The sequence below is a fragment of the Arvicola amphibius genome, chromosome 6 (assembly GCF_903992535.2).
Source record: "Arvicola amphibius chromosome 6, mArvAmp1.2, whole genome shotgun sequence".
Lineage (NCBI taxonomy): Eukaryota > Metazoa > Chordata > Mammalia > Rodentia > Cricetidae > Arvicola > Arvicola amphibius.
Genome location: NC_052052.2, coordinates 69,878,368 through 69,893,178, shown reverse-complemented (window position 1 = coordinate 69,893,178; position 14,811 = coordinate 69,878,368). Strand labels below are relative to the sequence as shown.

General features: G+C 38.3%; 1 protein-coding gene across 23 annotated transcripts in view; it reads right to left on the bottom strand.

Annotated features, from left to right (window-relative positions):
• The window catches only part of Ptprd (protein tyrosine phosphatase receptor type D), a 481,801-nt gene that overhangs the window by 65,866 nt on the left and 401,124 nt on the right, over positions 1-14,811 (bottom strand). For all 23 annotated transcript variants that reach the window (XM_038332350.1, XM_038332356.1, XM_038332352.1 and 20 more), the window contains one exon: positions 7,640-7,763. In XM_038332350.1, coding sequence (XP_038188278.1) covers positions 7,640-7,763 — 124 coding nt within the window. The remainder of the gene's footprint in view (positions 1-7,639; positions 7,764-14,811) is intronic.

Below are 14,811 nucleotides of genomic sequence, written 5' to 3'. Positions count from 1 at the left end.
TTGTTTTTTAAAATGATGCACTTATGAGCACCCTGTGAAGTTAGGGGCTTCAGATTCCCTGGGTCTGGAGTTACAGGCAGACAGTTGTGAGTGCATCCACATGGGTGCTGAGAACACAACTCAGGTCCTCTGCAAGAGCAGAACATTCTCTAAACCATGGAGCCATCTCCCCAGCTGCTTGTACTGTTTTTGTAAATAGAATTAAGAGCTAGGTAATCCCCACACAAGGTGCCCACAGATTATTCGCAAGTAAAGAAAGAACCAGAAATTAGAGAAAGAATATTTATTGCGTTGATAAGAGAAAGAATATATGTAACCTTTGAAGTTAGTCTTTTCTGGAAAAAAATGCTTTTAATTATTTGAAGTCAGAGTATCATTTATTCATATTCACTATATTTAAAATTTTTTTTTAGAAAATGTTGGAGTTGTATTAATTTACCTTCCAAGTTTTTAAATATATTGCTATGTCAGTCTCAGTCTATCCTCTTGGGGCTCAGCCTCCAGGTTAAGACCCAAGGCCCCTAGATCTTCCTCACTGCACCCCCCCCCCAACTTCTAGGATCCACATAGCTGACCTCCATTCATTTGAGACTCCAACCAACATGAAGAACTGCTCTTTCCCAGGGACCCACAGCCACTGCCGCACTGCCACACTTGGCGAGGAAGCCGGTAGACTACCAGAGCTCTCTTTCCCTTCTTCATCAGGAGGCTCACTGTAACCCCTTCTCCCTGTCTGTCTTCATTACTGGACACCACCCATAGCAGTTTCTATTTCTCATTGTTTTTTGAGACAGAGAAACAACATGAAGTTTGGTGGGGGTGAACTGGGTGGCCTTTGGGAGGCAATGAAGATGATAAAAATATAGCATATGAAAAAATGAAAACATATGCAATAAAAAGTAAAATAAAAACATTTTTTATGTTTTTCCTTATAGACTATGCATCAACTTTCTATACATGGGCTGAAAAAACAGAAGAAGCTATTTCACAGCAGGGCCATGGTATGAAACTGGCAAACACTCGCACATGTGTGGACAGTAGTCTTCAGTGATTGATGTGGGATTAACTTGGTACAGGATTAACTACAGAAGAAAGGCCTCACCAGGACTGGAGCAGCGCATCTCATTGTGGTGAGTGGAAAAATCAATATTACGGAAAGCTACCTCTGGTTTTCATTAACTGTTTTTAGTTGCATTTATCTCAGAAGTGGTGAATTTGTGTGCTGTTCACTTACTAAAGCTGTGAGTTCCCATCTCATAAATAATCACAATGTTCTCACCATCATCTATCATCTATACTACGTACACTAAGATTTTTAACTGTTTCTATTATGCAAATCTAACACCAGAAGATATATTCTGAATTCACATATAAAGGAAACATGTTTCTCTTGTTGAAATATGTAATTTTATTACGGTCTGGTTTTCATTTATCAAGTACTAATATTTTCTTTTGCTTTATAAACAACTCTAAACACATGCAGCTTTCTCATTTAAATATCGCTAGCTTTTCCATAGATCATTTCAAAAAATTTTGAGGGAAAAAATCTTGTGTACAAGAGCAGAAAAACATATAGCACTAATGATAGTAGTGTCCAGTGTTTATTGGGCACTTCCTGGGTGACAGGCATTCTAGGGTTTTAACTGCTTTACTTCACTCACACTTTCTTCTGATTCTAGATAGTAGGTAGCAGTAACAGAATCACTATATTGTCAAGGAAACCAAGATTTAGTGAGTGACTTCTCTCAGTAAGCGCCTCAGAACCAAGAAATGTCTACAACGCATTAGTAAGAAAGATATTTTGAGTTGCATCATGGGCTAATTAAAGAAGGTAATAACGAAAGGAAGCAATTATAAATATTTGTTTCAAAACTTTAAATATAAGCTCCCCCCATAAGAAAATAAAAACAAATTGTTATGGGTATTGCCAGCCCCTGCCAAGTTACATACTGAAATATAATAGTGATATTGATAGGCGGGGCTTTCTGGAAGTGATAAAATCATGAAGCAGAGTCCTCCAATAAGGAATTAGGGTCTTTGAAGATCAGGTTTACAGTCCTTTTCCAGCCCTCCCACCACTGAGGAAACATCCCTTCAACCTGAAGCAGTGACATTGTTTGGGACAGTGATGACCCAGATCCCCAGCAGATATTGAACCTGCTGGTAACTTTATCTTGGAGTTTTCAGATTCCAGAAATGCACATCTAGTGTTTACATATTACCCATGTGGGGCAGGTTATTGCAACACCATAAACAGATTTAGATACATGTTCACATTTTAATAAACATTAAAAATCAGTTTTATAAGCATTAGTGTTGAAGAATATTCATATGTATGTCACAAACGAAACCTCTTAGATCTGCTTTGATGAAAGGGTTATACACATGCCTGTGCTATCTATATCATAAACTCTCTTGCTTAAGAATGTCTGCCTTTTTGAAGGAGCTAATATAGTAATGTTCAAGACTTAGTATTTATTTGTCTACCCAGTATCTTTTGATCTCAAAATTTAGAATAATCTTCAGAATTTTAAAGATGACAGGAGAGCCATATAAACCCTTGTCTTCAGACTTTGTCAGAAGAAACAGAACCAAACACATTATGTCAGGATTGCTAAAAGGGAAAATGAGCTTGTAAGGACTTGAGTGCCAATAAACCTCCACAGATGAGGGTGGAAATACACTGTGTGGATATTCTTTGTTTCAGGTAGACTTCCTGTACACATCAAATCAGCAACAAGCTCTGCTCTTCCAAATACTCCCTGTTGACCACGAGAAGCAGCTTGACAAGATCATGCAGCTATGTAAAACTGGGACTTACTTTTCAACCCCAGGCCTTTATTCAAAGTTCTTCCTGATACATCTTAAAAGAAACTTTAAGCTAATAACAAAACCCACTCAAAAAGCATTCACATATTTTTTATTTGGAAAAATTCTCTTTGCCTGGAGCCTAAAAAGTAAACTAGAAACCTCCAGCTCCCAGCTTGCATCATAAGTATTCAAACTTCTGAACAGTCATTTCAGCCAAAACCAAATGGATTTTAAATGAGAAACTGCGCACAGTAACAACTATCACAAGGGCAAAAGCAACACAGTTCCACATGGGATGCTGGGGAGAATAGCAGCTTCATGTTTAGCTGACGTGACATTAGCATTTTGACTTTACCACTTCTCACTAGTAATAATATAAAGAGCTCTCAGCTTTTTAAAACTGCACTTTTGTGTATAGTATGTATTTATGTCTATGAGTATGACGTGCTTGCATTGGCGTATGCGAGAGACAGTTCAGGGGTGTGAGAGAGAGACAGGGCAGGTGTGCATGTGTCACTGTGCATGTGTACAGGTCAGAGGACGGCCTCAAGCATCAGTCTTCACCTTCTAGCTTGTTTGGGGCAGGGACACTTGTTTGCTAATACATTGCACAGGCCAGTCGACAAGTTCATCCATTCCGAGAGGACCTCCTGTCTCTGCCTCCTGTCTTTTCATGGGAGCTCTGAGATTAGAGACATGAGCTGAAAATCCAGGTTTTAAGTTGGCTCAAATCTTCATGTTTGTGTGACAAGCACATTACTCGCTGAACTAGCTCTCATCTCAATATTTGTATTTTAATGTTCCCATTTTATCTTCTGGAAATAAGATAACAAGCCTTTCAGTATAGATAATACAGTTAAAATCTGGACATGGTGTCTACCATATAATAAACACTTAGATAATCAGGCCCACTCTAAGTCTTAATTGTTGCTATTGCACTGAAAAGTAGCATTTAAATATTGATTTATATTTAGGCTTTGGCATCAGCTTTTTTAAAAAGTCTTTGCCAATATGGTTCTTAAAGTAACATATTAAATATAATACTTCTGATGAAAAGTTAGCACTCAATGCTAGTGAAGATGAATCATGTTTCAGAACAAAATCTGGATTTTACCTAGGACAGTAGTGAATAACTCTTGCTAACTATAAGCATTGTAATAGAAACATGCATAAACTGCTACTACTACATTTATGATAACACACCTGAAGGTACATTAAAGTGCATCTGGGCAAAGATTACCCAGAGAATCAGTTAGATACTTGTACACCTGGCTGTACTTCTATAAGATTATGACTGATGTGAGGATTTCTAAGGCCGGGCCACAGTTTCAGGTTAGTTATAGCACAACCTGGGAAATGAACATAGAAATACAGTGCTTAAGTAATTCCTAACCACAGTGTTAAATAATAAAAAGGACCTCAGGGCATAAATATAAGTCCAGGCTTTAGGAGTCATACCCTCTATAGAGGAGAGTACCCTTGGTGACCTGGGGCAGCTGGAGGAATGAGCAGAGCTGGGTTCTGGAGGATGTAGGCTAGCCTCTGTCTGCTCAGCTTTCTCCTAACTAATGCATACTAGTAAATACCAGGTGAAATAGTTGTAATAGCATCGCATAGTTTGTAATACCGAGTTAACATAATAGCTGCTGTGATCTCAGGAGCCAGGAAAGAGAGGCTGTAATTGTGAAAGCTGCTCTCAGAGGAGCCAAGATTACCTAGATAGAGAAACAACTAATGCCTCAAAACCAGAATCATGCTCTTCATCTCTCTCTGTCTCTGCCTTAATGAAAGTATAGGTTCTGAATATTTTACACACTGCATGAGTTAACAGATTATTTTTATTATGGTTATAAGCACATAAGAATGAGCTTCAGCCAGGCAGTAGTGGCACATACCTTTAATCCCAAAACTCAAGAGGCAGAGGTGGCAGATATCTGTAAGTTCGAGGCCAGCCTGATCTACAGAGCTAATTCCAGGACAGCCAAGGCTACACAAAGAAACCCTGTCTCCAATGCCCCCTCCCAAACAAAAAGGATTTCAGTTTGGTCTTTATTTGAGAAAAACTAACTTAAGTCGTCACACTAATCCCTGTTACATCCCTTGTTGAGGAACCACAATTTTCTCATACCAACTGCTTAAGTGGAGCTTATCAAAGTGGCCATTAAACTTGTTAAAAATTCACTTGTGTTTCGCCACCTATTTTGCCAGATGTGCAACAATTGACAACCCTCTGTATTTGGACCCTCTGGATTTGATCTGGCTTTCCTCAGCACAGGATAATGAGTGATCTGGGCATGTCGGGAACATCACCACTTCCCAGCAGCTTAGGAAGCAGGCTGGAGCTATACAGGCTCCCGATCCCCATCAATTTACACTCTTTTCATAATCTCAATGGAAAGAGGGTAACTGTTCACACTGTTAGGTAAGATAGAGACAACCCAAGTCACTGCATCCATTTCTGTTTCTTCTCTAATGTCTGTCAGATAGTCTTCAAAGTAATAGGAAAAGAATAGCCAACACTACCAGAGAAAAGATTACAAAGCCATTATATTAAACCCTAAACCACAATCGCTCCAGTTAGCCAAAAGAGGTTGAGCACATTAGCTTTTATACACCGGGCTAATTTCAGTTCCCCTTTTCATTTGCCCCTGTGTTATCCAAGTTACCTGCCACGGAGCCAGTTAGTGACTGGCTGTGCAGTTCTCATGCACAGCACCTCCTCTCTAAGACTGATACAGAATGAATGACTGCCACCCAGGGTACTTCCAGGTTAGAAGGGCTTGGTCTGAGATAAAATGATGTTCCTGGTTGTAATCTAGATTAAAGCTCTCCATCGAGCCCATAAATTTTAATTAAATTCTTCTAACCTTTTGCATAACAGAACACTGGGATACTTTGCTTTCTAGGTCAGCTCTAGATTTAGGGAATATCTGTGGGCACAGAGTTATAAAAAGGCAGGTTTTAATCTGAGTCAAGTGCCTCTGATTCTGCACTGTAAAAACGGCCTAAGAATAAAGTGGACATAAGTTTCCAAATGTCATAATAAACGCACCAGTGTCCCCAGCCACCATCTCAACACCCTTTGTAAGATGTGAGAAATAATAGGTCAAGGAAAATTATGGCAACATATCAAAAATACAGGGATTTGGTACTGAGGAAAGCAAAAGCTGACAGGCAGCTTTCCAGATTCTCTTGCTGATATATTTAGTTACTTCCACATTAGCTTGACCGATTAAAGAAAGATTTAGTTCCTCTATCTGTGACTTAGATTTGCTCCTAATTTATTGTAATAAAGATTTTATAGACAAGGAAATACTATTTGTTACATTTTAAAATGAGGTGTAGAGTTAAAATGTCAACTCATCAGCAAACATTTGCTTGAATTTTTCAACAAGACTTAGAAGCAGTTACCAAAGTGACCTAACCTGGCCTCAACTGGCACTGGTGAGTCTCGATAAAATTAAAAAGTGTTATCAGGATGGAAGAAGATTGACATCTGGACACTACTGTATTGGCTACCAGTAAAAGATATCACAATATTTTCCAACATCAAGACTAGTATCACCCAATTTTATGGCCCATCAATTCCACTTAAGGCCATTTTGAGCCAAAAAGCAGGTTGCAGGTACATGCTTAGCAAATGATTAAAAAAATTCTTTTACTCCCAAGTCTGCCTTTTATGCTTACCAAATTTTCTTAACATTTTAAATCCATATTTGACTTATATATGTGCCCATCCAGGTATGTACCATACTGTTTTGGAGGTTAGAAGTCAACTTGTATCCTTCTACTATGTGAATCCTGGGATTGAACTCAGGTCCTTGGCAAATGGCTTTACCTGCTAAAACAATTGTCTGAAACCAAGATAGCTTTCAAGCTAAGAGCTATGAGATACGGTGGATGCTACCATTGATTTTTAAAAGCAGGAAACAAAAAAATATATATACTTGAATCCCTGTAGATGAGACTGTTTGCACTGTGAATTCCTGAAAGAACTGATGCGAAGCCAGCACTATTCAATGATTTCTAAAAGCAACTGCAAGAGATTAAACAGAGAGCCTTTGAGCATGAAGAGTCACTGGTGACAAATGTGGTATGTGACAGGTGGTGGCTCAGGATGCCTGCTATGACATGTGAAAAGGATTAGGTGGCATGAAAAAAATATTCTCTAAGGTTTTTCAATCTAATGATTTTCTATAAACTAAAGGACTCCTGAAATTCTGATTGTGAGGAATGAACTCCCAAATGTTTTAGTGTGGCACATGCAGGGATTGATTATTGGAAGGAGGGGAGCAGAAACCACCCTCCTGGGTCTGCTGAGGAGCAACCCTCTTCGTTCATCATCCCTCCTGGAATGCACTTCAGACTGCAAGTGGGAGAGATGGACTACAAAGCAGATCCCAGATTTGATACCCTGCATGTTTCCAAGGTGTTCCGTTTCTGCTAACCACCATATCAGTGACTCCTAAGTTCACCTTGCTCCAGTAAGCATATCCAGATTTATTTACAGACACCATTTCCTTACTTTTTAAATAACTGACTAGTGGACATACCTTCTGAAAATCACCAGTTTGCTCATAACTATCAATAATCATATGTAAGTTGAGTATTGCTTCCTACATCAAAACATCAGTAAATTATCAAGCCTACACAGAGGGATGCTTCTGTCATGTTAGCAATGCTAATCTGTTTCTGTTACCAATAAACTGTGCCTGGATTTGAGGCAAATGTTTTCATAGACGGCTAACAATTCTGGCAATATTACTTTCCCATGCAAATATCTAACCCCCAGAAAACAGCAATTTGAATAATATATGCATTTTCTTACCTTCTATTGCTGATAAGAGAACCCTAGAGTGATCATATGCAATGACATTTGCATATCTGTTCTTTGGTTTGTTTACTTCTAAGTTTGAGTGTTCCCATGTGAACTGCTGGCCGGGGTCAATCGACTGTAAAAGACAAACAATGCACACAAAAGGTGAATACTGAAAAATGGATTAAGGCATTTATCACAAGGAATGGACAAAATTAAAAAGAAATTCTAAAGCCATGCTCGATAAGGATGATTTCAGTTGTGAAGCTGAACACTAACATAACCTACATAGTGTGTGTGTGTGTGTGTGTGTGTGTGTGTGTATTATAAGAGACATTAACAATCACCAATATTGATACAAATGAAAAACATCAGCACAGAAGTTCTGTTAATATTTGAACGGCAGGGCTATATCTTACTTTTCTATTTCCTTCTCTGCTGCTGTAGTTTATAAGTTTATTTTGGCACAATTGACATTCTGGTGCTGTGAACATAATTTGCATGGAATACTCTTCTTGGTCTCTCTTGCTGGACCCTCTCTCTGTCTCTCTCTGTCTCTCTATCTCTATCTCTCTCTCTGTCTCTCTCTCTCTCTCACACACACACACACACACACACACACACACACGCACATGCACACGCATACACTCTCCCAACCTTTCCTGCTGGATCAGCACACACATTTTCCCAGACTTCCCTACAGGACCCGTATGTGTGCACACATACTTTCCATTGACTGGCCTCTCCCAGGCTTGCTGCACACAGTGTCTGCCTCTGATTCTCTACCTGTATGCTCACATTTTGTATGTTTCTTTATATCATAGCTAATAACAGAGCGATTTGTACAATCCAAACAGCTAAGAGGGACAGTGAGGAAGAGAAGCCAGCAATCACCATCACAGTTAGAAAACCAACTTTCTCCCTCCAGAAAGATTGGATTATTTTTCTGCTTATTCTATTGTTTCTATGAATCATCATGTTTACCAAGTCTGTCCCTTTTTAACCCAAATTTTTTCTTACATTTTTGAATTGTCAACATGTTTTAGTATCATAGTTCAAGCAAAAACAATCTACAATTTGTACTATATGGATAGAAAATGCATTTTGCATGTACCTCAACAATGATTTCAAAACTATATTCAGGCTTAATTACTTAATTGAAGAGTTGAAAACCCTGATAGTGAAGGGACAAGCTGTATGGCACACATGGAAATAGTCTATGAAAAGGAAACCTAGAATTTATAAGAGACTTGTAATGGATGCTGGGTTATTATGCTTCAAACCAGTATAATCTCATTTTCTTCATTGTTAGGCGATGGCTCCCCACCACCTCCACACCTCATTTGGCAGAATAAGTAGAAGGAAAGGCTGTGTCATCAATCTGACTGTGGAAAGCCTTCTCGGACAGGAAGTGTGCTAAATGCTGTTAGTAACCTAGTTGAGTCTGCAGGAGTGACTCAGACAATTTCAAACACAGGCCAGGGAATCACAAGCTCACTGCTAAGTACTGGCAGGTAGTTACTAAAGCACAAGGCTGCCTAACTGTCCAGAATGCCATTGCAGAGTGAAGAAGCCCAAGACAGGAAGCACATCTAAATACAACCATCCTTCACCTTCCAACTTATCATCCTGTGTCATTCCGGGACAATTACATAAGAAATCAAGTTTTAAAAATGAGGTTGGCTTCACATGGATGATAGGACAGATGGGACGCAGCTTACATTTATACTTGTTTTACACGGATCAAACAAACATTGATTAAATAATGCTGACTTGCCTTTGTGCAGCTCAGCACTCATCCATCTGTATCTATCTGTCTGACTGAACATTTAACAACACACAGCACTGGTCATTATTTTTGGAGCTTGTCAGAATGCTGAGAGCAGTAAACTCAAGAAAGAATAAATACAGCAAGTTGGTGAGGTATACCAACATCCTTTATACTTAAAAGAAGAAAACAGAAAAGTGCTTTGACAATCACCTTTCCATTATCCATGTTAGGAAGGCAAAGAAATCATAAATAAGTGAAACTATCATTCCTAATTTTTTTTCTCCATCTTGGTGCTGGTGATGGCAGAAAAGCTTTGCTTCTGGGTCCTCTGGCTTCTCTTGTTGCAGTCTCTTAAGGGTGAACATCAGGACCAACATGGACAAAAAACAGCATAAATACTAGCTGACAGGGAAGGTGATTTCTATTTCAGCTTCATATATTTAGCTGATCCACCCTGACTGTGCAGCCTCCTAATAGAAACTAAGGTGAAGCCATTGGAATAATATGAAATTAGCACCGTTTCACCCAGTGGACTCACTGAGGTTTTTTTCCCATATGGGTGTACCACTTGTGTCTTCTTTCCTCTTCAATTCTCCCTTCATTGTCAGTCCCTGTCAAACAAGTTTCTTTGTAACAGCGGTGTATTTTTAGCATTCCTGCCCATCTTTACCCTCCTCAGCTAGAGTGCAGCTAGGCTGCTTTCAGTCTCTGCAGAGTTCTGAAAGCTGGAAGTACAGCGAGAAGAGTTACTCAACTAAAAGTTGCTTAATGGGCCTCTTATATTTCAGAAACTATATAAAATCTGTGTACTGTCTTGTCCCGGAATTCATAAACAAGAACGCCTCATTATATTTACGATGTATTTCTCCAGACAATCAATAGGCCCTTCAACCCCACAAGCCAGATGTATTCTATATGGTAAAAACAACTTGACCAAGATTTCAAAGGGTTTTACATTCCTATCTAGACACAGGTATCTAGGTAGAATGCCCCCCTCCACCATGATTTCAAACAAAATAATTTTAATGCTAACAGATTCCCAACTCAGTATAGGTAGAACCAATGCAAGGAACTCTTTGTGGGTAATTCAAAGTAAACAGGCAGTCTCAAATATCAAACACTTGGTCTTAAAATCTAAAATTGTTTACCTCAGTTAGTACTTTGTCTTAAAATGAGTAAGTGGAAGAATAAACTACATGCAACACATGAAGTTCTAATTGTGTACTGTAATTTCATTCCAAAGCCACAATGAAAATGTATATCTATCCAATTACTCTAATAATATTTGATGTTAACTCATTTAATTTTAAATAAAAATCCTACATGTGGGTATTATGTTCATCATGGTTCTCTCAATGTAATGACTGCAGTACACAGAAGTTAGATGATTTGTTCATAATTAAATAGCTACTATGTAGAAAGGTCAAATTTCCTAAGCTTTCTCTCTAGCTCAGCCAAAGTTTACCTGATGGTTTTATACCCAGCCCTCTGCTGGTTCTTAAATACAATGCAGGGAAAATTGAGATCAAAACTCTGTAAGGAACTGCTGATCTCTGCCCATGATTCTGAGCACAGGACAGAACCCTACAAATTTGCACAACAGATTATAGTACTTGAGTGGCACTCCCTGGGCATGACCTTTTTTTTCCCCTAGCGCTGAGGTCCTCACTTTAAAGCAACATTCTTCAGTGGTTCTCTAAAATCCAAGCTTTGGGCCAAAAGAAAAGTATAATTGCCATTTTAAAAACACCACACACTCCATAATCACAACTACTCAGTAGGACTCTGCATCCTCCTTATGACCCAAAAGTAAAACCTCTAAATGTTCCTTTAGAGACTCATCAAAGAACTGCCATAAAAACACAGTCATGCTGGGTTTTTTTGTATGTTTACAAAACAAACAACAAAAATTTAATTATATAGGAGGACTAGACCAAATATGTTACTAGCCAAACTACAGGCCAGACCTTTTCATTTTTTCACTGGAACTGAACTTTCAATGACCTTAACTTCTGGAGAAATCCTGGCTTTTCACATAGTTCATCTGGTTCTTCCATAGTGTGGCTCACCCTACGGCACTCTCAAGCCCCTTTGAGGTTAGAAGAGCAGCTTGGAGCTGGTTGCCAATTTATGCAGAAATGGTTTCTCCTTTTCATTTATTTTTATTCATGTTTTCTCCCATCCCATTTGAAAATGGTAAAATGGTGTATATATCCATGTGAACAAAACACATGCTTACAGAGTTGGGAAGGGCTATATTTTCCACAGTTAGCAATTGCCAGCAGAACATTCTTCCAAGAAAAGAACATGCATTTAGTTGAAGCTAACAATCCTGTATAAGCCAGAATATGAGATGAGGTGGAAAGTAACAGCAATGTCTGAAAGACAAGGGTGAGACTGGTGTTTTCAGCTCTGGTTTAGCTGCGGCAAGTTAAGTAACAAGTCTGTGTCCTCTGTGTCCCTCCCCTCTGTGCTCCATCCCTCTTGGCATTTCTGTCACCCGAGTGGCAGGTTTGTGCCCTCGTTTTCTCTTTGCTCCCCTTATCCAGTTAGTTATCAGCCTTTGTTGAGTCTTTCCCTGTAACAGCACCTCTGATACAGGCTACCAGCAGAGTGTGAAGATCTGAAAGAGAATTTTTCTAGATTGCTAGTGTTAATAAGTGGATGTGGAAGCATTTTTCCTTGAACAGAAGAAGAGATGTATACAAATTCATAAAACATTTATAAATGTAGCATACTTGTTGAATGTAGTGAAAAGGTGTTTCAGGCGGACATTCCTTCATGCAGGATTTTGCCTTCAGGTAACAGAATTGAATCAAGGCTTAACACTGTCCGATGGTTAAATTTGAAATTTAGAGCACAGTTTATAGAAAACCAAAATTTAATATGTAAAGTACTATTTATTCTTCAATGTTTTTAGAGTTATGATATGTGAACAAAGTAGAAAGGATAACTATGCCCATAATAAGACACTCAGTTATGTGAGGCAATGATTGATGGAACTGTCTGGTCAACACTTGCCCTCCATTCTGTCACAGCCATACAGAGAAATTACTCTTCTCCTGTAGGACTCTCCTCCTAGAGGTACTTTTAAATGCTCTTAACAGGCCATGGTGCCAGTGGAATGAAAGCAGGAACAAAAGCCCTGAACATTCTTCACCTTTCTAAGGCAAGGAAATGTGGGCTCTGGAATCGGACCCAGCTCTTTTACTTTATGATTTTGAAAATGACCATTTTTGAGAGATTTCTTTAAATTAAGAGTTTGAAAGAAATACAACTTTGGCATTTAGAAATTAAATATTTCAGAGTTGTTGCCCAATATGTTGTTGATGGTGGCCACAAACAGAATTTAAACATTCCTGTCCCCGAAAGTAATGTTGATATGGATGGCATCTGTGACTTGTTTTAATCAGTTTGTTTGGATTGTTAGCTATTATCTCCTACATTAGATAAATAAGCAACAAAAAAAAAAGTGGACACCTGGGTGTGGTGACCCACCTCTAATTCCAGCACTTGGGAGGCCAGTCTGGTCTAACTAGCAAGATGCAGGGGCAGGGGAGGGGAGGTGGAGACATTCACAGTTCATTCGTAAGGACTGTATAATGGAGAAGAATTTGAAGAACACAGTTTACATACCAGTATTTTCTATGATATTTGAAAACATAAACATTTAAATGATTTGCAGACAATTTTCAGGCAGAAAAATTTTGTTAAATAACTATTTAATCTTCTCCAAGTAAAGAGATATATATATGACTGAATTGATACAACGTGACCATAAAGGTTTATAAGAATAAACCACTTGATTAGCAATCAATTTAAAGACTAGGATATTTATTAAGTAAAATAGGTTATACATTCTCAGGAACTCTGTGGAGTTTGATGGTTGATGTGTTCCACTATGAAGCAATCATCTATTAATTATAATCCATGTGCATCATTAAATTAATTCATATACGATCCTTCCCTTTCCTGAAGGTACCAGGCCACCAGACCACCAGGTTTTAGTACCGAATGGTACTGAATAAAAAGGATAATCACTGTTTCCTAATACTGCTTAATCTCTATCAGTTCTCAAGGATTAAGGCAAAGCATTTGTTGAAAAGTTTTAACTGAAAAGTAGTTTATCTTATCTCTCCTGCATGTCTCACTGAGTGGGATCCAAACAGCCCCTGTAGACCACGACTTAGCAAGCTGGTAGAATTCTTTCCCCCATCATGCCAATTGAATCTACCTCCACATGGGATTACAAAAGGTAAGCAAGCTGCTTAGTCATTACTGCAAGGCAAGTGATTTTTCGCCCCTCTATTATTATGTAACAGCATGTCCAACTCTATCATTTGGAGCCTCATCTACTTTTCAGCAGAGATAACAAAGCAGAGCCAAGTAGCTACATGCATTGCTTAATTTTCCTTTTCCACTTGGAAATGGAGGCCTGCTCATTCATAAAACCAGCACATTAGTAGCCTTAAAAGGGAAGAACAATTGAAGAATGGGTAGCTTGATTTCATGATATTGCTAGAGCAAGGAACAAACAACACTACAAGGAAAACAGCAGATATAAATCATAACGAGGTTGATAAAAGACATTAGTGGTCTCTAATCAATACTATTATTTCTTCAAAAAAATGTGGAGAGTTTTAATGAGATTTTACACATCATCTTGTTTTACTTTGTATCCTGTAGTTAAAATATGTGCTAGCCTTTCAGTATTGTTTTTGCTTGCCATTTATTAAGAAGGTTTTTTTTTCTCATTTTACTTTGCTTTGCGTTAAATCATTTATCCATTCTCATCCAAAGAGATGAACTTCGAAACTGAAAAATAAGACTTTTGTTAATGTTTAATCAATACCTTGTTTTCTGGATCAGAAAATTAAACATTCAACATCCAAAAAGAAAAAAAGAGAAATTGATGCTTTCTTCTTGTCTGTGGCAGAATACAGAGGATTACAGCCATCACTTAAAGAATTCCCCACATCACTCTTATCCCCAGATGTGTTTAGTGCAACTATCAGGCAGCGACAGAGCTCTCAGCAGGTGCCTCTTGGGCACAGCACACACATACTGACTCCTGGCTGCTAACGTGATTACCCTTTGCAGGCAAAGTAACAAGCCACAGCACTACGCATGGGTTTCAAATTAAATCACACAAGGTGGCCATTGCTTTCCATACCCACGGTGTGTGGGTATTTTAGGAAGTGTTTACACTCTAAGGTATCATGTTCTCTTTCTTTCTTCTTATATGTGATAAAATAAAAAAAAAACCTTAGACAACCAAAAAACTAAAATTTTAGTTCAATTTCATTATAAAGTGAAAAGTTGCTAACAATTTTTTATTTAAAATATATTGTCTTAAGATTGTAAAATTAAGGCATATCTCTAATGAAATATTATGTTTGAAATTGCATTGGTT